Genomic DNA, 25,932 nt, shown 5'->3' with positions numbered 1-25,932 from the left:
CATTCCCCCAGCTGTTTCTTTTTAGTAACAGCTGTTTTTGCTCAACGTGCTGCTGTCATAAAATCCAAAATAAGCTCATCATTTTCATTAAATAATCACATTTTATGTGTTTTATTGTAAATAAAATATGGGTATATGAGACTGACAAACCATTGGATTTTGTTATTATTTACATTTCACGCAGCATTTCAGGTTTTGGAATTGGGCTGTGTAATCATAACGTGGATCCTATCCATGAGACGTATCAGACAAAAGATATTCAACCATTAATATCCAAATATGTTTATTGTTCGCACGTTTAAGGTGCAAACAATAAATGTATACGGCCATTCTCTAAGTAGTGCGATTCATGCTTCACATTTCTGCATCATACTTGTGAAGGTTGCAAGTTGCTGCTAATTTGGTGGAGAATTTTTCACCATTTTTTCACGACTGCAGAGAAACTTTCTTCTCCTCTTGTCTAATTAACAAGCATTACCAGTGATAACGGCGTTACTAACGGCGCTACTTTTTTCAGTAACTAGTAATCTAACTAATTACTATTTCTATCGTTACAACGCCGTTACCGTTACCAACAAGAAAATGCGGTCGCGTTACTATTTTTCAACAAACAGACGGTTGAAGCTGTGTTCAGCTTACCGCATGTAAGTAATCTGGGCGCTACAGCTTTTTGGCAAAACACCTGGAGCTCAGGGGGCAAAACAACCACATCAGTGCTGCTGTTTGACTGAGGAAGAGTAAAGTAGTCGTGGTAAGCCAATCACATGACCATTTAAAGACAAAGCAACAAGGTGATATATACCAGTTTATAAATTGTGTTGATAGGCCGCGTAAAACCAGAGTCATGATAAACAATATTTTTATTTTTTCCTCAATAGTTTTGTCACGTTTACTGTCTAAAGACAGCGCAGCGAGACCTCTTATTTTTTTGGAGTGGCACAAATAATTTGTGGCATCTTACTGAAGAACAGCTGATTGTTCTGTTGTTTGCCAAAGTTGTACACAGGATTTTAAAATTAATAATTTCTATTTGCATTTAAAGTTAAGAAATATGATTCATTAAACATGTTTGTGGTTGTTACAGTAAAAAATATAACTTTCTACTCTGATTTTATGTTTTTTGTCTGATTTTAGATCAATTGCGTTAATACAGTCTGTCAAAATGAGAACATGACTGTAACTTCAGCCACGTGAGGCTGTGCTGAAAAGGATGATACCAAACAAGGCAAAGTAAGTAAGCACTACTGAGTAAGGCAGTTTTTAAAGGTGGAATGTGGAGGGAAAATCAAAAGTAGTTAAAAATGGCCAATTATACCCTGAACCCCAGAGTAAAGCAATAGTTACTTTTCAAGTAATTAATTACTTTTAGAATCTTGTAACTCAGTTACTTTTTTGAAGAAGTAACTAGTAACTATAATTAATTACTTTTTCAAAGTAACTTGCCCACAGGGAATACTCATGAGCGTTACCAGAGAGCACTTGAAATGAAATCTCATTATTCCCTTAAAGTAAAAATATGTGAACGTGCTCTTTTAAAAGTGTCAGAGACCAGTTCATGTATTATATCACAGGTTTCCACATCATATCATAATCATAATACCACCAGTAGATCAACTTTGTGTGTAAACTGGAGTAAAGACTCAAGGATACTGACCAGGCAGCTCGATCGTACTCCCCCCAGATTCGAACAAACTCATCTAGGTGGTGGGGACCCAGGATGGACGAGTCTCGGGTGAGATATTCAAAATTATCCATGATTACAGCCACAAACAGATTCAGCATCTGAATGGAGAAAGCACAAGCTGCATATAAATGTGCCAAACGTGCTGTGGGAAAAACTATGATTATTCTTGTTGCAAATAAATAAAGGGACGAGCAATGGCCAAGATTTTTTTTCTCTTACCAGGAAGGAGCTAAAAAAGATGAATGAAACAAAGTAGAAATAGGCAAAGTCGGAACCACAGCCCCCTTCCGGGTCTGTCGACTCTGATTGGAGCAACGGGTCCGTTTCACACTTCTGTCCTCCCAGACAAGACAACATGATTTCCTGCCACGACTCCCCAGTAGCACTCCTGGATACAAACATTAAACGACACCAGGGGGAAGTAGTTGTCAGGACACAGTCATGCCTGCCATCTGGAGGGTGCAACCAGAGTAAGACTTGCAGCTCCATTTCAGAAACAGCTTTTAGATGCGAGATTTAGTTGTTTAGTGGATAAAACTGCAGCCACACGAAGGAAAACACTGGTTAGAGAAAACTGCGACCCTGTCCAATGAACGTGCACGGTAAACTTCTGGACAACCAGCTGATCACCACAACTATCTGCAGATAAAAGCTGAGTGCAGTTAGTGGGCAAGCACAGATTTGTCCTTACTGTAAAGAGGATGCCGTCCTATTTGTTCTGTAATGTGACGGAAATAATGCTAATTTATGCAGTTGTTTCTTTTGCACTGTGTAATGTTTCTAAACGTTGCACTAAATACTTAATAGACTAAAACCTTGACATGTCCTGAATGTATGAGTCAACAACCCAGTTTGCCCATTTTTCATTGATGTTTCTTTTGTTTGCTCATGTTTCCTTTGGTGTCCTAGTTTCCTGTCCCAGCTCTCCTGAGACATTTTTGTGTTTTACTGTAAATAACATATAGATGAGATTTTCATTTGTTCTTATTTACGTTTTACACAGGATTACAGTTTTTTACCTCTGTCTCCCCTGCTGTGTTAGCTCTGTGAAGCTGGCATGTCTCAGTCCTGGACTCCTGGTGTTTTTTACTTCCTGTTTTATTTTGACAGTCGATTGTCCTGTGTGTTATGTTTTGCTTTCCCTTTAGTCTCTTATTAGTATCAGCTGTGTTCCCACCTGTTGCCTGTGTGTCTATTGTCTCAGTTTCCTGTATGCGCCGTGTGGTCCGTGGTTCTTAGTTTCTGCTTATCTAGAATTATTTTGTCTACTCCGGTAGTTCTGCTGCCTCGGAGTTTCTTTCGGAGTTTCTCCTGCACTTGGGTCCTACCTTACCTGCCACACAGTCATCCTTCAAATTTATGCCACATGAGAACAATGTTGAACTCCACCATGAGACATCAACACAACTCAATCACTCAACACTTTCTTCCAGACATCTGTTTACACTAATCTGTCAAAACTCTGCCAAGCAATTTGATAACAAGGTAAGAAGTTCAGTGCACTTGACTCAGGGTAGCCCCGGGGACACTGGGACAGTAAAGCTCTTCGCTACTGTAATCTCGCGACATAATTCAGACTACAATAGAGAAACTTATTTACTGGAACTGGAGCGCTGTTAACTGAACCCACATTTTTAGATTACATAGCTTCCAATAGTGCATCTATTTTAATCAGGTTGCAGGTACTGAAGTGTCCTACCTGAATAGCAGCATCAGAGCACCAGAGAAGGATTTAAAGTTGTTGTGCTGGTTAATGTGCGTCTCCTCGTTCAACTTAATGTTCCCAAACACCTGATTGACACACACAAACAGGCAAACGAGGACAAACTTACTGTTGCTCTGAAGGATTTATTTCACCATAAAAATACACCTAGGATGCAGGGGAACTTCTCACCTGCATGCCAATGATGGCATAGATGAAGAAGAGCATGGCAATGAGCAGGCAGACGTAGGGCAAAGCCTTAAAGGACTGAACAAAGGTCCACAACAGAATACGGATGGTGTAGCCTTGTCTCAGCAGTTTAATCAGACGGGCTGCTCGGAACAGCTTCAAGAAACTCATGTTGATCGTATCAACAAACTGGCAGAGAGACACAAGATGGGAGAAGTTGAATACTGTGACAGCATATTGAAGCAGAGGAATAGTGCTTTTTTTTTTACCTGCAGGTCTACCACGATCTCAGTGATGCTGCCCAAAACGGTGATGAAGTCAAAAATGTTCCACGTGTCTCGAAAGTAGTTCTGTTGAAACAGGAAAGCTGCTCTGAGTCATTTCCAAACACTTGTTGAATTCACTCTAAGGCTTTGCGTGTTTTTGTCTCCTCTCACCAGAAAGCCAAAGGCCAAGATCTTAAGGATGCACTCGACAGAGAAGAGAACAGTGAAAGCCGTGTTCAGGTGCTTCAGCACAGCCTCGTACGCCGGCGGGGCAGAGTAATACTGGAAACGCAAAAGCGGCAACATGTAAATATAAAGTGATCTTTATTATGAGGAGAAGTGGATCGTTTTCCAGCCTGTTCACTGCGCATCAACCTCCTCTCTGATGGGTGTGAACCCTGCACTCTGTAGATCTGCAGGTTGATGGAAGATTCCTACAGACCCATAAATAGTGCCTCTGTCTCTGCACCTCTCATCTGTCGCACTATAAAAGGAGTCATTCCTCTAGGGGCGGCGGCCACAGTTAATGAGGTCATGCAAAATAGCAGCGCACGGACATTATAGATCAATATTTAATACAGGCTGAGTCACTGAGCGCCTGTCTGTCTGAACAACCAGCACAACCCCAGAAGAGGCCAGATCAGAAAATAAATACTGCAAAAACATCAGCAGATCCAAACGCAAACATCACAGCGCGTTCAGGCGGCGCCGAGAGACGAGCACATCCTTTATTTTACCGCAGAGTGACGCATCTCGGCTTATTTTAAACCCAAAGTGTTAACAGTCGCACTTTCATCACAGAATATGTTGCCGAGAAGTGATGCAAGGTGTGCTTTCCTATCAGCAAATGGATGTGTGGAAAATAACACACCAGACTAAGTCACTGCAGAGAAAGGAAAGACGTGAGGCAGATAATAGCGCTTCTGCTTTCATTTATCACTAATCTAATGCTCTGCTCTCATTAAAAAATGCAAAATTTAATAAGTTCTCTGATTTCTTTCCTGTCGTTTCCTCCTTTTCCTCACCTTCATCATCAGCACGATAGTGTTGAGCGCAATCATGGCCAGGACGGTGTACTCGAACGAAGGCGACACAACGAAATGCCACAAACGGTACTGGAACGTGTGCCGATTCTGCGGCATGTATCGGGTCAGGGGCTTGGCGCTGATGGCAAAGTCTATGCATGCCCTCTGAAATACAGAGAGAACCACAGTTAAAACACGGCAGTAAGCACAAAGAATCAGCTGTGCCGTAAAATAAATGTGAGGAAATTCTGATTAGACAAAAGCAAAAGACTCGCTGACTCTAAGAGAATGAATTGTGTGCTGTATTTTTGATTGATGGGGCTTTTCCATGTCTGATCTTTAACATTATTGACTGCCAAGAAGAGCTGCGAGCAGCATCCTAACTAGCATATTTAATTTCACTAGATTGTACCAATACTGATTCCTGCATGTCATCACCTCATTCTTCTCCAGGCTGCACTCCTCCATCATCTTATCTCCCTGCTCCTGGAAGGTGATGATGATGAGAGCCACAAAAATGTTGACGAAAAAGAACGGGAAGACGACAAAGTAGATGACGTAGAAGATCGACATCTCCATCCTGTTGCCGTGGCTCGGACCTCTGTCCTCTTCTGTCACATCCACAGAGTGCTGCAGAACCCTGGGAAAGCAGCGGTGCAATGCTAAACCAATGCTGATATAGATGCTAATCAAACCATGACCGACAAGAACCAAACAGCCTTTATATCAGCCTTCATATCGGTCCTAGGACGGTGTGTGGAGGAAATTTTGAAGAAGCTCCAGCAACGCCTGTAGTGTAAAGAGCGTTTCGTCATCGGTGACGCCCCTGATGAAGGCTGCAGACCAAAATGCTGCTCAAGCAAAAACAACAAAGTCTAGAAGCGCTGCTGGAGCTTCAGCCTTCTTCTCCGTGCCTCCTGGAAGTAGTGAAGTTGTGCCAGAAAGCGTTACTCTGTGCAGGAAACTTTCTCTTTCTGAACATTATTAGATCATGTGTTGCAGCAGCTTTTTCTTCTGAAATTGTTTTTAAGAATTTGTTCGCCAGGATGGAGAGCAAATACCAATTTCCTAAGTGGCTGAGGAAATCATTTCCAGAGGTTTATTTCCTGGCAACTGCCAATTAAGAAGGGCTGGGACAGTGCAAACCCACGAGCCCCGTTTAATCTGTAGCCTGAGATTAAAAAATTGCAATATAGTTCTTGAATGAATCACATCTAATAAATTTCCTTCATGAAAGGTCACACTGGAACCAGAGGACAAGCCAGATGTTAAATTGTTATAAATGCACATAAAATTAAACAAGGCTCCAATGAAAGAAAGCTGAAATTGGCACGAATATCTAAAGTTAACTCACTGAGGCCATCCCTCTCCAGTGGAAACCGTGAAGAGAGTAAGGAGCGCCCAGATGACGTTGTCGTAGTGGAACTCATGCCTCTTCCACTCTCTTCTCTTCACCTCTTTCTTGTCTTTCCCGTAGTCAATATAGTAACCCCTGAAGGAACATACAACCATCGTGGTGAGGTTGTTTTTGTCATTGTCGTCACTGGTCTTGGTTTCCCTTTGCCCCCTGCTTCACCTCCCACCCTCAGCCTCAACTTCAACCACACCCGACTCAACACACAGACGTTCATACCATCACGCTTACACATTCAGGTTTATTAACCGCATTCTCCTCAAGTTACAATTTAATGTATAAAATGTAGAGATATAAGAGAGCATTACTGGCAGTCTTTCTCTGTGTCCTTCGAACTATCGGTGCAGTAGAAAAACTTCCCCTTGAAGAGTTGAACAGCGATGACGGCAAAGATGAACATAAAAAGCTTGTAGACGATTAAGATGTTGAAGACGTTCTTCAGAGACGTCACTACGCAGTCAAACACCGCCTGGAAGAGAGGAACACGGATACTGATCAACCATGGCCAGTCCCCGCTTCTTTATATTTTGCTTCCAGGAAGCCAGACCACCTCGCTATTTTTACAGTGGTGCTGAGCAATACTTCTCCAGGCTTTCTGATGGAGATCTGATCAGTTAGAACGGGTCTCCACGCTTCAGTGCTCACAGTTTGCTGCTCATGCTTTATTACTCTTGTCTGTCTGTTCATTTGGTTTCTGTTCTCTCTGGTTTGCAACAAACAGTTATAAGAAAAACACAGAACAGACCCTCATGTGCAAGGTTCCGTCTAATTCCTCATGTGTCAGAGCAAAAACTCCCTGAGCTCAGGACCACTGTGAGCAGCAGCAGACGTGTGCATGCACTGTGGTCCCGCCAGCATCAAATCCATCCAAGTTACATGGTTTATTAAAATAATCAAATTACAGCATTTCTGTTATAGTACTTTTAATTAAGTGCTATAACTCACTTAACAATGAAAAATCTTGTTCATGACCTGTAGCATGTTGGCACTACTGGAAGTAAAATAGGTTGAATTGCAATTTTGAAAACACACTTAACATGTTTTTATAAAGCTCTGCGTGAAGTTCCTGCTGTGGTCTGGGAGAGAGTCCTGTAACTCTTTGTCTGCAAAATACAGTATATAATGACCAATGTTGGGCAAGCCATTTTGAAAAAGTAATTAATTATAGTTACTAGTTTAAAAAAAGTAACTGAATTTTGCAAACAACAAAGTTATTTGCAGCTATTTATCTAAAAATGCAGTCAATGCGTTTTTTTTTAAATAACTATTTACAGAACAATCAGCTGTTGTGCATCAAATAGGATGCCACACAAATTATTTGTGCCACTCGGAGGAGCCTGATACCTGCAGGCCCGACAGCAGCAGGTGTATCACTCCACCTGTTTTTAACCTGGAGACAGTATTTACATTGTAATCTGCCTTTAGTAGCTTTTTGGCAGCACATTCAGCAGTCACCTCATTGTTCTGACACACACAGCAAAACTGTCTGCTACACAACACACTGACTGTAGACTCCAAGCACGCTAAACGTCACAAATCTCTAACATCTCAAAACTCTCTCTCTTTCGCTCTTCCTAAACAACCAAATGCTGCGTCGCCATGTCATTTTCTGATTGGTTGACATGGGATATTTTTCCACCAATAGGAAAGGGTGGGGTTGTTTTTTTAAACTCACAGGCAGAGCGCTTTCTTCCCGTGGTAAAAAAAAACAACGACACTATTCAGAAAAAAAAACACAATAAAAAACATAATGAATAATAACTCTCGTTTTATAAAAGCTGGTATTTAGTTTGAAGTCCACACTTTTCCCGTCAATTGTTCCGTCTGTCCTGCTCACATCGCCACTGGCTGTAGCGTTGTCATTAGCGTGTCTTCACTCCACATCGGCCATGCTGCTTTGCTAGCTAAAACACTGGTGGCGGCACATAAGGACGCTGTCACAGCTGCATAACACTAATGTGAATCGCATTATAAGTCACCGGTCACTTACTGACTCACACTGCAAAACAACACAATGTTACGTATTTATTTTAATTTCAATTGTGGTTGAGCTTTTTTGTGCGCAGCGCAGAGTTCCTGTGCGCAGTGACCGGGTCGCGCGCGCAGGTTTGAAGGACCATTGCATATGTAACCTGTTGTAGTACACAGCTAACGCAGGCATAAACGTTCTCCGTGTTATCGTCGGGTCTTACCACGACGTAACTGTTGTTGGGATTTAGTGCTACATAAATAAAAGTGAACTGACATAACAGGAAACAAAGGAAACTCTAAACCTGAAGCAACGTGCAAGTTCATGCTTGAGCTCTGACATACAAATGTATGTGACTGTCAACATTTTTACCAAATTTAAATTCTGTCTTTTAAATTTTTATTTAATTTGATTTCTCTTTGGTATAAGAGTATATATATTTTTAATGAACTGCCTCATCAAAACCAAAACAGACAAATAAGCCAACTACAGTCAAAAGCATTTCACACCTTTAGTTTAGGAAGCCTCTTGATGGTCTTCAGTGGTCTGAGGACGCGCAACACCCTCAGAGATTTGATGGTTTTGATATCCCGTCCTTTGTTATTTCTGTACAGAAACACACAGCGTGAACATCGTTAATGCCCCATTTTGGCCTCTTCTTCTTCTTTTCCACCTTTAACCCACAACAACATGTCACAACATGTATAACACGTTTTACTAATTTGGCATTCTGCAGAAATTTAAATGACTACATTTAAAGTTAGTATTTTTCATAAGAGAGGACTTTTCTTAGTCTTTTACCCCATCACATTGCTGCTGGTCAATCCCACAGAGGCATCATCCACAGACAGTTAAAGCAGGAGAGAGGGACATTTATAACAACAGTTACAAACCCATAAAGGAAATGGAACAGACTGTGATGCAAAAGATAACTTACAGTTGATTTAGAGACACTTTTGTGTTAAGACATATGATTAGCTCATGAGACTAATAAAAATAAATCACGTGACTGACGTGAGGGCGAAGGCCACCAGCGCTCCCACCACCACGACGAAGTCGAGCATGTTCCACAGGTCTCTGAAGTAGGAGCCATCGTGGAGGAGCAGACCCTGATCAATCATCTGGAGACAGCACAGAGCCAGGCGGCGAGTTAGAGGTGATAATGAGTCAGCGAGGAAAGATTACAGCCCTCAACTTGCTGCAATAAATCCATGTTTGTTACTTCAAGGCTGAAACACAGCAGAGGGTCGTAATTCTAACATAAAACTGGTTACTTCAACTTCTTTGGTAGTCAGATATGTTTTCATGAGAAACCGTTTTTCTGTGTTTGTTCTGTCTGTTGCTGAACTCATCCAGCTAAACCACAGGATGTCTTTGAATTTAAACCCATTAGATACATTTACATGATTCAGCAGCATTTCTTCTGACATTTTTTCATAATAACTCACCTTTATTATCATTTCAAACGTGAAGACTCCAGTGAACACGTAGTCAAAATAGCGCAGAACCTGTAAAGTCACAGCCAGAGACGCTTTAGAAATATCCGAGATGACACACAAAGGGCGCAGAAAACAATTTCACAATGTTTTTTCTTTCATATGCTTCCTGATAGTCGCTTAGCAGGAAAAAGTCCCCTCAAATGACATTAATGCAGCACAGGATTAGCCCCGCTCCTCCAGTGAATAACCAGGCTCAGTGTGTTTCAGACCTCATTTGCCACACTCATCAGATATAATTGCCCCCCCCATCAAGCGGCCTTTTGCAAAACAGTTTAAGGATTTTTTCCCTTCTGTTCTTAATGATATTTAATCTGCTTACCTGAGGGGAGCTGAGAAACCCACAGTGCTGATAAAGCGTGATCGAACTCGTATCTCAGGATGAGAGTGATTAAAAAAGCAGAAAGACTGGATCCTCCACTGAGACAATCGTGCAACACCTGCCTCAGACAGGTGATTCGTACATTAGTGTGAACACAAACCTTATTCCAGTGCGACGAGGTGGCTACAGGGTCCTCAGCAGCCAGTGCGATACTACTAGCAGCAATGACCAGAAGGATGGACATCTCAAAGTACCTGAGGTTCACCACATAATGACACGCTCGACGCACACTGGAGAGAGCAGAGTGGAGACCACGTAAGGCACAGGCAAAGAAGAAGACTAAACGTTTAGCCACAGTTTATACACTAATATGAAAGGATTACAAATTCATATGAAAATGGAGAATTAAAAAAAAATCTACATTTTGTTTTCTTTTTTGTTCATTTCAAACAAATATCCCATTCGGTTCCAACTTCTCCTCATGTCACCAAGCTGTGCTGTTTCAGACTGAAAAGCAACTAAATAAAAGATAAATTAAGAGGATTTAGAGTCATGACACATCCGAGAAACATTTCTGTTGAGTGCCTGATCATCTTTATCAGAACACAAGAGTGAGAGCTGCAGCTTCTTCCTCAGTTTGCTGTCTGCGACATCTCACAGCTAGAAAACTTCGCTCTGAAAGGCGTCTCTGAAGAAATGTTTCTGACTGTCATTTCATGACGATGCATAACACGTCACAGAGCTGATCTCAGTAAATGCCACAGGTTTGCCACAGGTATTAAAGGGTGACACACTGCAGAGCGTTGTGTTAGCAACAGTTGCACAGGAATATTTACTGACAGCATTTTGTGTTGTTGCATTTTAAGATGATCTCATATTAAATATTGAAGTTAAGTGGCACAGGTAACGAAACAAACAGCTAAGTGGATTTAACCCTTTAAAGCCTGAACCACGAAATAATTTAGAGAAAATGTTAATTTGCATAAATGATTTTAAATGTTTATCATATTGTTGGCCTTTTTGCAATTTTTAGTTTTGCTTATTTTGCTTTTTGTCCGAAAAAACAAAACAAAACATAACACAGAAATCTCAAAAATGTACTAAAACTCATGAATCAAACACTTTGACTTTAAAGGGTTAAATCCAAGTGTGTCGCTACATTTGACTGGACCACCAGTTTTTGCAAAATGTCATGAATTATTCTACTCATGCTACACTGACAGCAATCATGTGTTTTTCACATTCACAGCCTGAATGCATGAATATTCTGCAGCTGTTAGCTGTTTAATTTAATGGATTGTTTGCTTTTAAAGACTGAAACCTCAAAAACAAACCCCTTGATCTTCATTTAAGACTGAGAAAATGCCAGATTTATAAAACCACTGACACTTAAAGCCATATTAAACTACTTATTTCTCCATTTAATTATTGGCTTTTGGGTTTACAAGGTGCACTTGAATGCACCGTTAATTTAACAGAGTATTTTGAGAGTTAGCTGCTTGAAACCCAATGGGTTCAAGCCCAGATAATCCAGGCATTACTTACTGTGAGGTTGTCTGGCAACTAGAGGAGACTCTGAAACACGAGAGTGCAATTGACCTTCTAATCAAACTCTCTGCAGTCCTACTGCACTATTATTCCCCGTCACACAGACATGATACAATAGTCCATGTAAGAGACAGCAACTTACGGGTTGTCAGGTTTGAAGATGAACATACTGTCTGGGATCACAGAGTTGGCCGGCTTCGTCTCTTCTGATTCCTCCTTCTCTGACTTACACTGTTCAGGGTCCTTACTGTTGACTGCAGGAGGTCAGGAGAAGGAGATTCTGTTTTTATCACAGTCTGCCCACTAGGACAGCATTAGCCTCAGAAAGCCAACCTAAACACTGAAAGTTTTCTGTGGCGACTTTTAACCAGAAAAGAGAGGTGATGAAGTCTAGCAGTGGTAAGCCGTGAACTGTGGGGCCCGGCTTAGGTGATGACATGACTCACTGTTTCCTAGAATGCGTTATCTCTGGAGGCTACAATGTAAATTAAGTGTGATAGATATGAGATCAAGCACGTCCCTATAACTGCATCCTTACTCAGAGCTTTACTAGAACATTTCAAAAATGCTTTTTTGAGTTTATAATAGCTGCAGATCATCCACCTGTGAGAATGGAAACCAGTCCCACGTAAACGATCACTGATGAGCTTTCAGACGAGGCTGCAAATACGAGCAGCCTCGTCACAAGCCATTAGAGAAAACAAGAAATTACCTGAAAATCACAAATCTACATTTGGTCCATTACCTTTGATTGTGGAGAGCTCGAGAGATGACTGCACATTGGGCACTTCGACGATCACGCTGGAGCTCAGCTGAGATTTATCCCGTTCCTGCTGCATCTCTGTTTCTTCTTTGTTGTCCTCTGGGACAGCAGGCGCAGGCGGCTCCGAAGGCTGAGGAGGTTCTTCTTGCTTCTGGGGACACTGATCACCAGTGTGGCTCTGGTTATCTGCTGGAGCGCTGTCCCCTTCTGCACTCTTATCACTCGGTCTGGAGATGGAGAGAGGAACACGTTACTGGACAGATGTGAGCAGCAGCTGTCCTGCTGTGACACGCTCGCAGCAGGACAGCTGCTGCTGGGTGGCGAATCTATCGACTCCAAAGCTGGAGAAGAAATAAAAGTTTGAGTATAAAAGACATAAGAAGAGATTAGAGTAGTACAGTTCAGTCACTGGTCACACAAATGAGAGTTTTACAAATGAAGACTTAAAGGAAACATACTGAGATCAATTAAAAGAGCAGTTTAAAGCCAAGTGTGAAATGTTGACCTCGGTCCTTTCAACATCTCTGACGTGGCATGAAATGACCAAAAACCATGACAGATTAGATCGTCTCTTGCATCTTGTTTGCCAGATCGTTTGTCAGCTCTGCTGACATGGATGGAGAATAGGGAGATAATTTTATGTACAGGTGCCAATGAATGGTTGATGAAAGGACCTTAAGCTGTGGCATGCTAGTTCAAACAACTGCAAATCCACGCACACTTCGGTCAATGATTCCTCGCAGAAACGTTAGATTTATCTTTTGAAAACTAATATTAGATTAAATTAGGTTTGAATTTCATTAAAATGGTCAAAGGTGCATGAACGAAAAAAGCTATTAATTTGTTATCTTAATAATAATGATAATAATGGATACTTTATTGATCCCCATGGGGAAATTACTTGTTTTTCTCTGCATTTGACCCATTCACTCAGTGAAGCAGTGGGCAGCCCACTAAGCAGGCGCCCGGGGAGCAGTGTGTAGGACGGTACCTTGCTCAGGGGTACCTCAGGGTAGCCGTTAAGTGGATTCGAACCGCCGACCTTCCGATCATGGGGCGACCACTTTACCTACTGAGCTATCCCTGCCCCTTATTTAATATCTTATTAGAAGTTGTGTTTTTTCTCCATTGTACAACATGTTGCTACACTTTTTCCAAGTCACATAATTAAGTATTGGGATTAAAATGTGATCTCCTGGGATGTATCCAACCTGGGCCCTCTGCTGGGATGGCATTCTCCCTTTCCATTTCTTCACTCCATCGCCCTTAAACTTTATCTGCCAAATAACCTCAGCTACTAAAACGACTTGTTTGTGTGTCTCACCTGCTCTCCTCATGCTTGGAGACGTCTCCTTCTTTGTTTTTAGAGTCTTCTGCTTTCCCAGGGTTACTCTTCTTGTCCCCGACGACAGAGCAGCTCGCCGCCTGGCCTCCGTTTGCAGGAGAAGACCCCCGACTTCTGGTCCTGGTCTGATGGTCATAGTGATACAAGTCCTTACTGCCCCTGTTTCCACCACGACCTCCCATGTCTGGAGTCAGTGCCTCCCCATTATCTGGAGGTCTGAACTTCTTTACTGCCCTGTGTTGACGCTCACCATTCAATCTGGGGCTGTGACGCTCACTGACGTGTTTGTGACTCTGATTAACATCCAGGTTTTTGCTCTGAGGGATGGGCACTGAATCAGGCGCCTCTGGTATGTTCCTGAACACAGAATCAGTGGGATCCGCTGATTCTGGCTCCACTGATTCGGGTATGTCACCAGACAGAGCTGCATCCAGTGGTACATCCACAGATATGGAGGAGCCTGAAGGCTGGGTCTTGGCTGGGGAGGCTAGGGGATCTGTCAGATGCTTTATACTCCCTGACGGTGTTTGCACGGCCTTGCGGTGCAGCGAAAGTGGACGTACGTGAGCCTGGCTCGAGGCAGGAGGACCGTCTTTCTCTTCGGTGGGGCTACTGAACAGGATCTCTCGGCTGGACATCTGGCGGTGTCTCCGCAGCTGGCTGGTCCTCTGCTCCCACACTGACATGGTCATCCTCTTTCCTCTCTCTCTCCTGGACATGAAAGAGTTAGAGGGGTTGAGTGGTGGGGGTGGGCGGCCCTCCCTGACACTGCCATGGGCCTCCTCCAGGGAGCAGGCATAGGTAGGCCTGCTGCGGTGAATGGCTCGTTTCCTGTACAGATAGGGCCGCCTCCTGCGGCTTCCCCTGGAAAAAGGAAAACGAGGTACGATGTCAGCATACGTAGACAGAAAGCATTAAGCAGGTTTAAAATAAGGTTTCTTTAAGCTTTCGTGCTGAAATGGTTTTATTTTAGCGTCGTAATGTATAGATCTAAGTCTGTCATGGGTGATTTGATTTGATTGAAACTTCATTTTTTAATTTTTGATTTATGAAATGTACGTTTGCAGTCAAAACATGTACATCACATTAACATCACAGCACACCGCAAGTGCTTGGGGTTGATGTTCGAGTGATTTACCAGTTACAAAGAGAAACTTCATCCAACATGAAGCAACTTTTTTGTTTTTCGATGAAGATGTTGGGTGAAAAAATAAGCCAGGAATTGTCGTGCGACTTGAAAAACAAAAATGCTAAGATGCAAAATGATGTCAGTGGAATAAGTCTTAGAAAGAAATGTAGCTTCAAATGATGCTGGAGAGTCGGAAGGTACAGGACAGAGCACGGACAGAACACCACACAGGATGAGTCTATGAGTGAGAGATTCAGAGAGTTGAACAGACAGCGTTACTTACTGGAGCGTGGACTCTTGTGTGATCCGTGTTATCAATGAGCGATTGGTTGAAAACAAGACATTAGTGCTTTGTAAGCAGAGACAAAACAGGCCAGGAGACACACAGCAAACTGGCGCCGCACACAAAGACGCGGCCGTGAAAACAACTATCCAGGCTGTTCGTGCCATTTACCAGCTGCTGTGAATTTATTATTCATAGCTGGAGGGAAGAAACTATTTTCTGAATTCTGCACACATAAATAAAATGAAATATTAATGCCACATTTATTCCCACATTGCTTTGAAAAAAATATTCTGAATGAGATTAAAGGGATTCCAGATGCTTTTGGTGTGTGTCTCCGCTGGAGCCAAGCAGCACATTGACAAACAAGATGGTAACAGTATCAGAAACAATTAAACAACATTAATAAACATTAAAACAATAAGCACAACATAGATAAAAAAGACATCTTGAGTAGACTGAAATGTTACACATTCTGAGCTACGGTATGAGGACAGGTAGAAAACACAGAGATGGGCTCCGTCAGCAGACAAAGAGTACATTTCCAGACACCCTTTGAACAAAACCAGCACATTGGGATGCAGCTCTGAACACGACTGCCACTTCAGAGCACTCACAGATTAGCATTCATGCTAGTAGAGCTAACGGGGGAATTCGAGTGCCGAGCTTCTAAATATTAGCTTGAAAATACTGAGGAGTGTTTGAGAGCGGGATTAAAGACTTCCCGCTGAAAGAAAAACTGAGCACACACCAAAATGTTCCATTCTGGGTGAGTGTGCGTGCATATCTTTCTGTTTTTCTTTGATCATGCTGACCAGAAGCATGCGTTTCCCAAGATGAGACAATAATCAACCTCCGACGTGCAGCGTCTTGCACTTTAACTTAGGAAATGCTGCCATGCAAAAACTTTCTTCGGGGCTAGCAGGGGCAGGCACTGCTACAGTTTCACTGCTGACATCAGAGATGAGACCCGAAACCCTTAAAGTTCAAAGTGTCCTCTGTCAAGTTGACCCTCCCAGTCTGCTCTACGGGCTCTGATAAGAACCCGGACCCTCGTCTGGTTCAAGTGAAGTTAATACTCAGCAATTTTCTTCTGTTTTGTTTTAATCTTTGTTTTCTTCATCAAGAACCTTTAACAAAAAGGGCAAGGTCTCAAGAATGAAAGACAGAGACAGAATAAATAAAGTAATTTATGTTAATATTCTGTGTTCCCATAGAGTCTTCTTCATGCCCATGCAACAAACCGCTTGGTTCTCAATACACAGCGTGCGTACAGAGCAGGAGGTCCCCACCTGTGTTCATGCACATGCACTTCCACCAACTATGTCAAAGCAATGTTCAATCAGTTCCCAAGGACAAAAAACAAAAGCATCTATTCTGAAAGCTGGAGACCTGGACACTGAGAAAATAAGGTCACATCATTTTATTAATAACATTTTCCAGTGAAAACATCTGCTTTGCAGAGGCACAGGCGTGTATTACTGTAACGGACACACCACCCTTAATTTGGATCCTAAGTACTCCTGTTTCCATAACAACTATGTCAGCACCTCCCACCCCAGAGTGGAGCCAGTAACCATGGAGACATAGACTTCAATTAGGAGCAAATTACAGAGCAGGGGTCAGGCAGAGGATAGATAGCAGACCTTTCAGTGGACACGTACCAATAAGTCTGGAGTGGGACAGCACCTAGAACCGATTCACTCGACAACCTCTAAGTGATGTTTAACGTTTACGAGCCAGCACTGAGAGACACTCGATTTAGTCATCGTTTGTACTGACGGCACATCTGACTGTTCTACATTCTGTAGTTTTACTAGTAAGCCAAAATCTATTGCACCACATGGAAGACTAGACACACTTCTTGGCTGAAGAAGGGAACAAGAGGGAGGACGAGATAGAGAGAGGGAGGAGAGAAGGTCAGGCAGGAGAGGCTGCATACAGCACTTACTCTGAGGACATGAAGGAGGACAATGGTCCAACCTCCTTCGCCTTCTGCAGAGCATGCTTCTGGTTGAACGCTGCCTCTGCTTCCTCTTCATCCTGATCAAAAGAAGAGAAGATGAAGAGGAAATGAACAGCTGTAACATCTGTAATTGTAAATAATGGAATAAAATCAGACAGCGAAAAAGAAAGAGGGGAGCTTTTTAAAACTACTCAGCATTAATAAAGAGAGCTGGATTAAATGAGGCTTTTTTGTTATTCATGTTTTATTACCTTTGTTAGCTCTTGTGCATTGGCAAGGTTATCCACAGCAATGGCCAAGAAGACATTAAGCAAAGTGTCTGGTTACACCTGTGTTAAGGACTAACAGATGAACTCTTTGTTAAGAGACAGATGCACCACAGTACTGCAGACTGAAATCATAAAAACCACGTTGCACCTGTGCAACAGCACTGTGACAGCGACATTGTGTCCTTGTTCAAAAATGTTCAAGGTCTGACAACAATGACCATCAATGAGGGATGACTGTTGGCGCCAGATGGGTTGGTTGGATGATTTTACAAGTTGCTGATCTACTGAGATTTTCCTCCACAAACATCTCTAAGGGTTTACAGAGAATGGTCCCAAAAAATAAAAGACCTGAAATTATGCAGCGAGCAGCAGTTATCTGGAAAAAATGCCTTCTTACAGTAATACCAGTGGTCAGAGGACAATGGCCAGATTGCTTTGTGCAGTTACTCAAATAAGCACTTGCTCCAACCAAATGGCCTGTATTTATATAGCGCTTTGCTAGTCCCTAACGACCCCAAAGCGCTTTACACATCCAGTCATCCACCCATCCACACACACATTCACACACTGGTGATGGCAGCTACATTGTAGCCACAGCCACCCTGGGGCGCACTGACAGAGGCGAGGCTGCCGGACACTGGCGTCACCGGGCCCTCTGACCACCACCAGTGCACTTACCTTGGTGCACTTACCAGATGCACCAAGGTAAGTGCATCTGTGAACACACAGCATTGAACACTGAAACAGATGGGCTACAACAGCAAAAACCACGCCAGATGCCACTTCTGTCAGTTAAAAGCAGGAAATTGAGGCTACAATTTAGCATTGGCTCCCAAAACTGGACAACAGAAAATTGGAAAAACATTTCCTGGTTTGATGAGTCTTGATTTCTGCTGAGACATTTGGATGGTGGGGACAAAACACAAACAACATTAAAGCATGGATGGATCCTTCCTTCTGTTAGTGGCTCAGGAAGGTGATGCAATGGTATGGTGGATATTTTCTTTATTAGTACCAACTGAGCATCATTTAACACCAACCTTAGTATTGCTGCTAACCACCTCTTTACACAGTGTACCCATCTACTGGAGGCTGATTCCAGTAGGTTAATGCACCATGTCACAAAGCTCAAATCATCTCAAACTGGTTTCTTGAACATTAAAATGAGCCCAAATGACCTCCACAGTTCTAAGATCTCGATCCTTTTGGGGTATGGTGGGACAGTTTTGCATTATGGATGTGCTACCAATAAATCTGCAACAACTGTGTGGCGCTATCATGTCAATACGGGGCAAAATCTCCTCTTTCTATCACCTTGTTGAATCCATGTCACAAATAAGACAAATAAGTTTTGAAGGCAAAAGGGGCAAACCAGCACTCGAAAGGAGTTCCAAATGAAAGATCCAGTGAGTGTATGTTTGGTTGAGACCAAATGATGTATATAGTTCTTTATGTATATAATAGTTCTTTACTTTTAATCACTTTCTAGTTAGCTGTAGGTAGTTTTTGTCCATTTGGTAAAAGAGAAATTTCCAAAAACGTAAAAAGCTTCCTCCTCCTATAGACAAAGGACAACTAGAAGGAGTTCATGAAAGACATCGAGCAGACGGTCAATATTATTGATCTGTCTGCTTCACATGTCTGTTTGTATACAGTGTCTTCCACTCTCTTAATTGGAATTCAAGAATCTAACACAAATCGATATGTTAAGCTTTACAAATGAGATCAAACGGGAGAGTGAACAATGGAAAAAATGGCTACAATTTCAGGTGCAATTAAGAAACATTAGAATAAACCTGTGTTACATAATAACAGCAGGCTGTCTGTTATTTTTAGCATGAAGGATACAGTTTCCAAAAAGGGTGAGAACTATAAAGTAGACAGAAGACCACATGCCAGACTTTACTCCACCTTGGGAGCGAATACCGTTGTACATCACCTCGTTCCAGTCCTCTCCGGTAAGGATCTGTGAAAACACACCCACAGCAGCACACAGCCATGCAGAGCTTTGCTGGTGAATCACCTCTAGGTCCACATTTATCAAAATGTATACTTAAAAGTAATTTTCCTATACATTTTGATTAATAGTAATAAACAAATGTGTAAAAGCTGTGTTGAAAGTAGAAACTGGCAGGTTCATTTGCAGACCTGAAAGACGGTCATGATAGCTGCAGGGAAAGTGTCAAAGTTTGTCGGAGTGTAGTCTTCAAAGATGAACCTGTAAAAAATAAGTGACATTTACAATCAAGTACTCTGATACTGATACATTTATCCCCATGTCTGCCCAAATTTTAATTTGGACCTTTGGGATGTTACATTACTATTAGACCAGGGCTGCCCAATCCCAGTCCTCGAGAGCTACTATCCTGCAGCTTTTAGATGCATCCCTACTCCAACACAGCTGAATCAAATGGTTTGATTACCTCTTCAGCATGCCATCATGTTTGGCAAAGGCCTGATAACAAGCCATTCATTTGATTCGGGTGTGTGGGAACAAGGATGCATCTAAAAGCAGGACGGTAGCTCTCGAGGACCGGGATTGGGCACCCCTGTATTAGATCATTGTGTGAAACTGTGAGACAATCAGTGAATAATTCTCCCACTAAACCTTCCCTCACCCCGCCCCTCCCTGAGCCTGGTCTGCTGGAGGTTTCTTCCTGTTAAAAGGGAGTTCTTCCCTCCCGCTGTCGCCAAGTGCTTGCTCACAGGGGGTTGTCTCCCTATTGGAGTTTTCTCAGAATTATTGTTTACCTTTCAATATAAAACCCCTCTGGGTGGCTGGTTTTATGATTTGGTGCAAAAACAAAACAAAAACCGGAATTAAACTGTCCTTAATTTTGACAGGATGTTTGAGCCAAATTTAAAGAAATTTCCATAACAGCTGCCTGTGCAGAGGCATAAAAATCAGTCTACAAATGACAATCCAACGTATGACAGTCTGGCTAACAGACTTTTATGTTTTTGTCTTCTCAGTTTTAATTCTAGAGGCCAGTTCATCACAAGGACATGCTCGTCTACCTCAGCCAGCTCTTCATGAGGAAAAAGCTTGTGGCAAAGGGCCTTTGACTCAGGGGGAAACCAGAAACAATAGCTGTGTGTGTGTGTGTGTGTGTGTGTGTGTGTGTGTGTGTGTGTGTGTGGTGTGTGTGTGTGTGTGTGTGTGTGTGTGTGTGTGTGTGTGTGTGTGTGTGTGTCAAATGTGAGTCTTAAATCTCTACTGAGCTCACACAGTGTCTTGGTATAATAAAAACAACTGAACAGGAGCATCTATTGCATTTATTGTCTTCTCAGTTCAGTAAATAAGGATCTACTACACCATGAAGTCTGCTTCATCCTTATTATTATGTTTGTGAACGTGAATTTACTTGAATTGAATTACTATAAAATGTGAATTTTACTTAAAGAGGTTCTATTCTCATTTTCAACTCCATATCTTTGTTCTTGAGCTCGGGCACAGCTGCTTTGCATGATTCACTGCTCAAAAATGATCCTTGTTATCTTCTGATGGGACATGACGCAGCCGGTCTGCTGATCCACAGCCTGAAGCAAGCTATTCTACTTCCTCTCCCTTAAGCCATCTTTCGTCTCATTGGCCGCCCCTCACAAACAAGGTTTCAACAGCAGACGATTGAAATGGCTATGACATCAGAAAGCTCCATGATTGGTAAAAAACAACAGTCCGAAACAGACTGTTTAAAGCAGTCTGAAGGCTTATCTCTGGTCTCAGAGGGATTACTGTAAAATAAGCTTGATTTTAGAAACTCCTGCCATGTTTAATATGAGCTTCTATCCTTTAAAAGTATATAAATGACAGATCACGAGAAGAAGTTTTATAGGTCGACTTTAAACAAATCTATGAATCTATGTGGAGTCTTACCTTCCACCGAAGAGCTGCATGCCAAGGAGGGCAAAGACAAGGATGAAGAGAAAGAGAAGGAATATGAGGGAGATGATGGACTTCATGGAGTTCATCAGAGAGACGACCAGGTTCCTCAGAGACGCCCAGTACCTTGAAAGAGATAAAAAAGCACAGGTTTTGGATTCAGGTTTGTGCGGTCTACCACCCCATTAACGAGAACTTAAAGGGAAACATTTAAATCTAAAGAATATGTTTACAGCTGTTGGTGGAGAATGAAAAATAATGTGAAATAAATTATGAGCATATGAGAACAAAGCCTCTGTTTCTCCAGAGGAAGCTGCAAAACTGAATTTCATAAATAACCACAAGTGTCGTCTCTTTTGTCAGTGTTGATTGGGTTTGAAAAATACCAGTTTGAATGAAAAAAGAAAAAGCATCACACAGTTTAAGAGGCTCCTCATCCAGGCTAGAGGCTCAAAATGCAAAAGAAACCCTGAAACAAAACTTCCTCGAGAGGTGTTGAGTTTATATAGGATAAGATTGATTAGGAAAGCGCACAGAGATGCATCGTGCGTAATACAGGTGTATCATTTTAACAAGGATGATGATGGAGTGGAGTAAAGAAACTAAACTCGGATTATCTGTCTACTGTTAGCTCAGTGTTATTATAGAAACTATGACATCACACTATCAAACAGGTGGTTTGCTCTGTAGTTTAACATACAAGGGATTAGGGCTGGGCCATATCATACCGTTCGCGGTAATACCGGTATAATGTCAGGCAACGATAAGAAAATGAAATATGGCGATAGAGTGTGGGTAAAACACGCATGCGCAGTGCCTTTGTTTTCATACGCACACGGCGGAAAAAGCATTGCAGCGACGGAGAATGAGGGCGAAAGCAGATCGTTGAATGAAACGATGAACCTGGACTGGTTTGTAAAAATGCTGCAGCTTCACTGGTGTGGAACTGGTTTAGCTTTCGTCCGTCAGATACACAACAAAGCACTATTTTTGGTAGCGCATGCTAGCGGGCCGCCGTTATTACCGTGTTGTTTGGAAAATACGGCACACTTAAAATCAATCCTTTGATTTTTCTGAAAGTCGACAGAGCCCCTTATAATCCCGTGTGCCTTATGTATGAACTCTGGTTGTGTTTACTGACCTGGAAACGATTTTATGTGCACGGCGCTCGAAAATCTGTCAAATGTTTCAGTACGACTTTGCTGAGCTACGAAGCACCGCTTGATGGATTGTCGGAGCGTTACGGCTATCGTAGGCGGAGCCTCGCGGAGTGATACGTACTGTGCTTCAACATAATATTACCGTATTGTGTGTGTATAAGCTCTTTTTAGGTTTTGTGGATATTATACATGGTTGTGCTGAGGATATGTCGGCCAGTTTCCACTGGAAACGCCTTTTGGTTAAACTGTCAGCGAGGAATTTGCATTTGCACTGTTACATTTTTATATAACTTTAATGCACATAAAAAACAGCTGCTTGTTTAAGTGAAAATACATTGATGGTTTGTTTTTTGCACTAATAAAGTTGTGGAGTTGTAAAGTATTTTGTCTCGTGTCAATTAAATCGGCAGTTATATCGTTATCGCAAATTTTCAAATGTATATCGTGATAAATATTTTTGGTCATATCGCCCTGCTCTACAAGGGACCCACATGTTACTAATACTGCTAGTCTTTGGTCAACAGGGAAATGCAAATAATATAAAATCTCAACAGATGGTGAAGAGTGAGGAAACCTGCAGGACTAACTTGGTGATCTTGAAGATCCTCAGCAGACGCAGTGCACGCAGGACGCTGATGCCAAAGGAAGTGCCAGGCCTGAAGAAACCCCACAGCACTTCAAAGATGCTGCCAACAATGACCTAAAGAGACATGCAAGCAAGTTACAGCGAGTTTACAAAGAGCAGCGTATTGATCAAAAAAAGGAGAAGTGGACAGATGTTACGGTCATGAAGAGGAGAGGCAAACACGGTGCAGAGACAGACGTGGAGAGAGGACTGAATTTAAAAACGCAAGCATCTGAATTTTCTTAGACACAAATAGAGGGAGGCGGAGTACTGACGCTGCAGTCGAAGCAGTTGAAGGAGGAGTGGAAATAAAGACGTGGGCCCAAGCTGTACATCTTAAGGAGCATCTCAGTCAGGAACAGAGCGAGGAACAGAAACTCTGCATAGTCTGGAAACGTAAATAACAAAGTTACGTCAATCAGTGCTCTCCACCACCGAATGCAATGACTGAGAAGATTTAATTAATGCCTAGGTTGAATGATTAGGTTGTATTTAACTTACACTGATGGCTTCTTTTCTTGTAAATAAAACAAAGAATCGTCGTTTCATGTTTTCTATAACTGTCACTCAAGTTTGTAGTGAAGAGCTGTCGTTTTTATTAGCTACAGCCTCTTTTTTTCTTAGTTGTAGATTTGTACGTTTTCATTATTTGGAGCAAAGTCAACCTTTGCTTTTAAAACTGGACAGTGAAAGATTTCAAGCCGGACAAATGACTGACTTCCTGAGCACATCTCATGTTGCAAAATGCTACCACAATGAGTTGTGACTCACAGAGAAAGTTGGAGAGCCATAAGGGTTGGTTATGGTGAACAATGGCTACACACAGTGTGTTGAGAGCCACAAGGCCGAGCACAGTCCAGTAGAAAGTCTGTGTCTTCACCATGCGGCGGATGGAGATGCGCAGGAGACGTTCCTTACGGCGGAAATATGCCGTCGGACCTCGCTTAGTGCTCCGGATACTCGTTCTGGTCATGGGGATGCCTTTGGGGGGGGGACAGGGAGACAAACTGCGGTCGAATAGATCCAGTGTAGCATGTTCCCACTCTGAGTCTTAGAAAAATTGCAGCAGGGCTCAGCGTGCACCTGCTGTTGTTTGACTTTCTGTGCCCATATGTCTGAGCCTTTGCGCACTCCCACTCACCCACAGAGGAGATGTCACCATATTGTTCCTCCCCTGGTTGCCCTTGACGCACCACATCCATGCCTCTCCTCTTGATGGTGGTGGCTCGCTTCAACACTGCAGACAGAGCAGAAATGTAAAACAACCTGTTCAAGCTGCACGTGTCAAATTTGAGAAATGACACTGAGGGCAGCGACACAAGGCTGATTCTGGGTGAATGTGGCCAGAAAACAGAATTAACTTTTTGCTATAGTACTGAATATTTTGAGTAGAGGAATTCTTAACAACACCCTTAAACTGCCTTGTGCATAACCACCCTCATATTTTAAAAAAACAACGTCCATAGTTGGACCAAGGCATTATGCAAGTATGCAATGAAAAGAATGAAAATAAATGATGAGAAGAAATCAAAGTGAGAGTAAAATGCATGTCAAGCTACAGTCTGTGAAGTTTCAGCTAAAAGGGCAAATTCAGCTCAATAACGCTGCAGCTAAATGAGACAAAAATGATCATTTAATGTTGGTGCAATGATCCAAAAAGCTGAATGCAAATCTTCGGATGCTTCTTCATCATGGCAAACCATGCTCCGAGGCTGCTTAACAGTCCATGCATTCCTCTTTTTTGAGCCGTTACCGAGTGCTCCCGTACAGCACAAGCACACACACGGCGTGCAGCGCACACATGCTGGAAGTGGACGTGATGAGCCTGCTTTGACCTTTTTCACTGATGGATGTGTTTATGATTACCTTTTCATCTTATCCTACCCCTTCACACACCTTTCCTCTGTGTTGTGATTTCTGAATCTACTTGCAGGCAATATTTGCTTGGGGACTTTTTAATAAACCACTGACCAAACGTGCACGCACACACGCAGACACACACACAGCAGTGTTTTCTAATGGCAGACCAGACTCTAGCAGACAGAGTCCTGCCAAAACACACACGCTCAGTCACACATCCATACGGCTGCATTTTGAGACTGGTGGTTGCTAAGGCAACTGCTGTGCACCACCTTTCTTTTTAATCAAAGCTATAAGAGCATCTGCATTTATTGTTATCACAGCAGCTGCAGCCGCTGTGTGTTTCTGCTACAGGTTAGTGTTGCACAATTAAATGTAACCACTGTGTCTTTGTAGAACAGGGGTGGGCAACTCCAGGCCTCAAGTGCCAGTCCTGCAGGTTTTAGATCCTTGTTGTTCTTGATCCAACACAGCTGATTCAAATGGCTAAATTTCCTCCTCAACATGTCATGAAGTTCTCCAGAGGCCTGGGAATGAACTAATCATTTGATTCAGGTGTGCTGACCCAGGGTGATATCTAAAACCTGGAGAGTCGGGCCTGGAGTTGCCCACCCCTGTTGTAGAAGAACATCCTTGAAGGATTTTCTTTCCTTTCTCTAAGAGTTTGTTTCTCTGCTTATTAGTGGCCGCACATGTGTGTGTTTGTGCTTGTGTGTGGTAAAATGGGGTAAGAAGTGGGTTACGCAAAGTGCAGAAGAGAGAACGGTTCTCACCATAGACACCACCTGTACTCCACTCTGGGAGCCTCCTGAGAGCTGCCAATCAATCAACATTTAATAAAATGCTAGTGCAGCGAGTAAAGGTCACAGTAGTGTTGAGAGGGTCAGAGTCAGAGGAGCACTAAGCTATCCGTTGGGCACTGTATCTAATGACAAGCTTCACACTATCAGTGCTCTCTGTGTGGCAATTGTTGAGACAGATGATATGATACGAGTAATTTCTACAAATGCACGACAGCATCCTGAACTTCTACA

The 25,932-nt window shown here is 42.5% G+C and overlaps 1 protein-coding gene across 1 annotated transcript in view; it reads right to left on the bottom strand.

Moving 5' to 3' along the window:
- cacna1ea (calcium channel, voltage-dependent, R type, alpha 1E subunit a) overlaps nt 1–25,932 on the bottom strand; it is a 116,120-nt gene that overhangs the window by 10,721 nt on the left and 79,467 nt on the right. The window contains exons 13-39 of the mRNA XM_085264785.1: nt 25,672–25,713; nt 24,180–24,275; nt 23,810–24,019; nt 23,314–23,426; nt 23,001–23,113; nt 21,248–21,379; nt 19,519–19,588; nt 19,219–19,336; nt 17,353–17,420; nt 17,087–17,178; nt 13,703–14,587; nt 12,361–12,605; nt 11,758–11,869; nt 10,228–10,357; nt 9,698–9,757; nt 9,264–9,370; nt 8,759–8,855; nt 6,589–6,749; nt 6,221–6,358; nt 5,305–5,506; nt 4,867–5,031; nt 4,013–4,123; nt 3,845–3,925; nt 3,579–3,764; nt 3,384–3,475; nt 1,904–2,072; nt 1,655–1,782 (exon numbers count right to left, since the gene is read on the bottom strand). Of these exons, the coding sequence (XP_085120911.1) occupies nt 1,655–1,782; nt 1,904–2,072; nt 3,384–3,475; nt 3,579–3,764; nt 3,845–3,925; nt 4,013–4,123; nt 4,867–5,031; nt 5,305–5,506; nt 6,221–6,358; nt 6,589–6,749; nt 8,759–8,855; nt 9,264–9,370; nt 9,698–9,757; nt 10,228–10,357; nt 11,758–11,869; nt 12,361–12,605; nt 13,703–14,587; nt 17,087–17,178; nt 17,353–17,420; nt 19,219–19,336; nt 19,519–19,588; nt 21,248–21,379; nt 23,001–23,113; nt 23,314–23,426; nt 23,810–24,019; nt 24,180–24,275; nt 25,672–25,713 (4,123 nt within the window). The remainder of the gene's footprint in view (nt 1–1,654; nt 1,783–1,903; nt 2,073–3,383; nt 3,476–3,578; nt 3,765–3,844; nt 3,926–4,012; nt 4,124–4,866; nt 5,032–5,304; nt 5,507–6,220; nt 6,359–6,588; nt 6,750–8,758; nt 8,856–9,263; nt 9,371–9,697; nt 9,758–10,227; nt 10,358–11,757; nt 11,870–12,360; nt 12,606–13,702; nt 14,588–17,086; nt 17,179–17,352; nt 17,421–19,218; nt 19,337–19,518; nt 19,589–21,247; nt 21,380–23,000; nt 23,114–23,313; nt 23,427–23,809; nt 24,020–24,179; nt 24,276–25,671; nt 25,714–25,932) is intronic.

This window comes from Mchenga conophoros, linkage group LG23 (assembly GCF_057382185.1).
Source record: "Mchenga conophoros isolate Kocher_MC1m ecotype Shallow Benthic linkage group LG23, M_conophoros_male_GT1.1, whole genome shotgun sequence".
NCBI lineage: Eukaryota > Metazoa > Chordata > Actinopteri > Cichliformes > Cichlidae > Mchenga > Mchenga conophoros.
The sequence above is the reverse complement of the archived record's forward strand: the minus strand, read 5'-3'. Positions and strand labels throughout refer to the sequence as shown.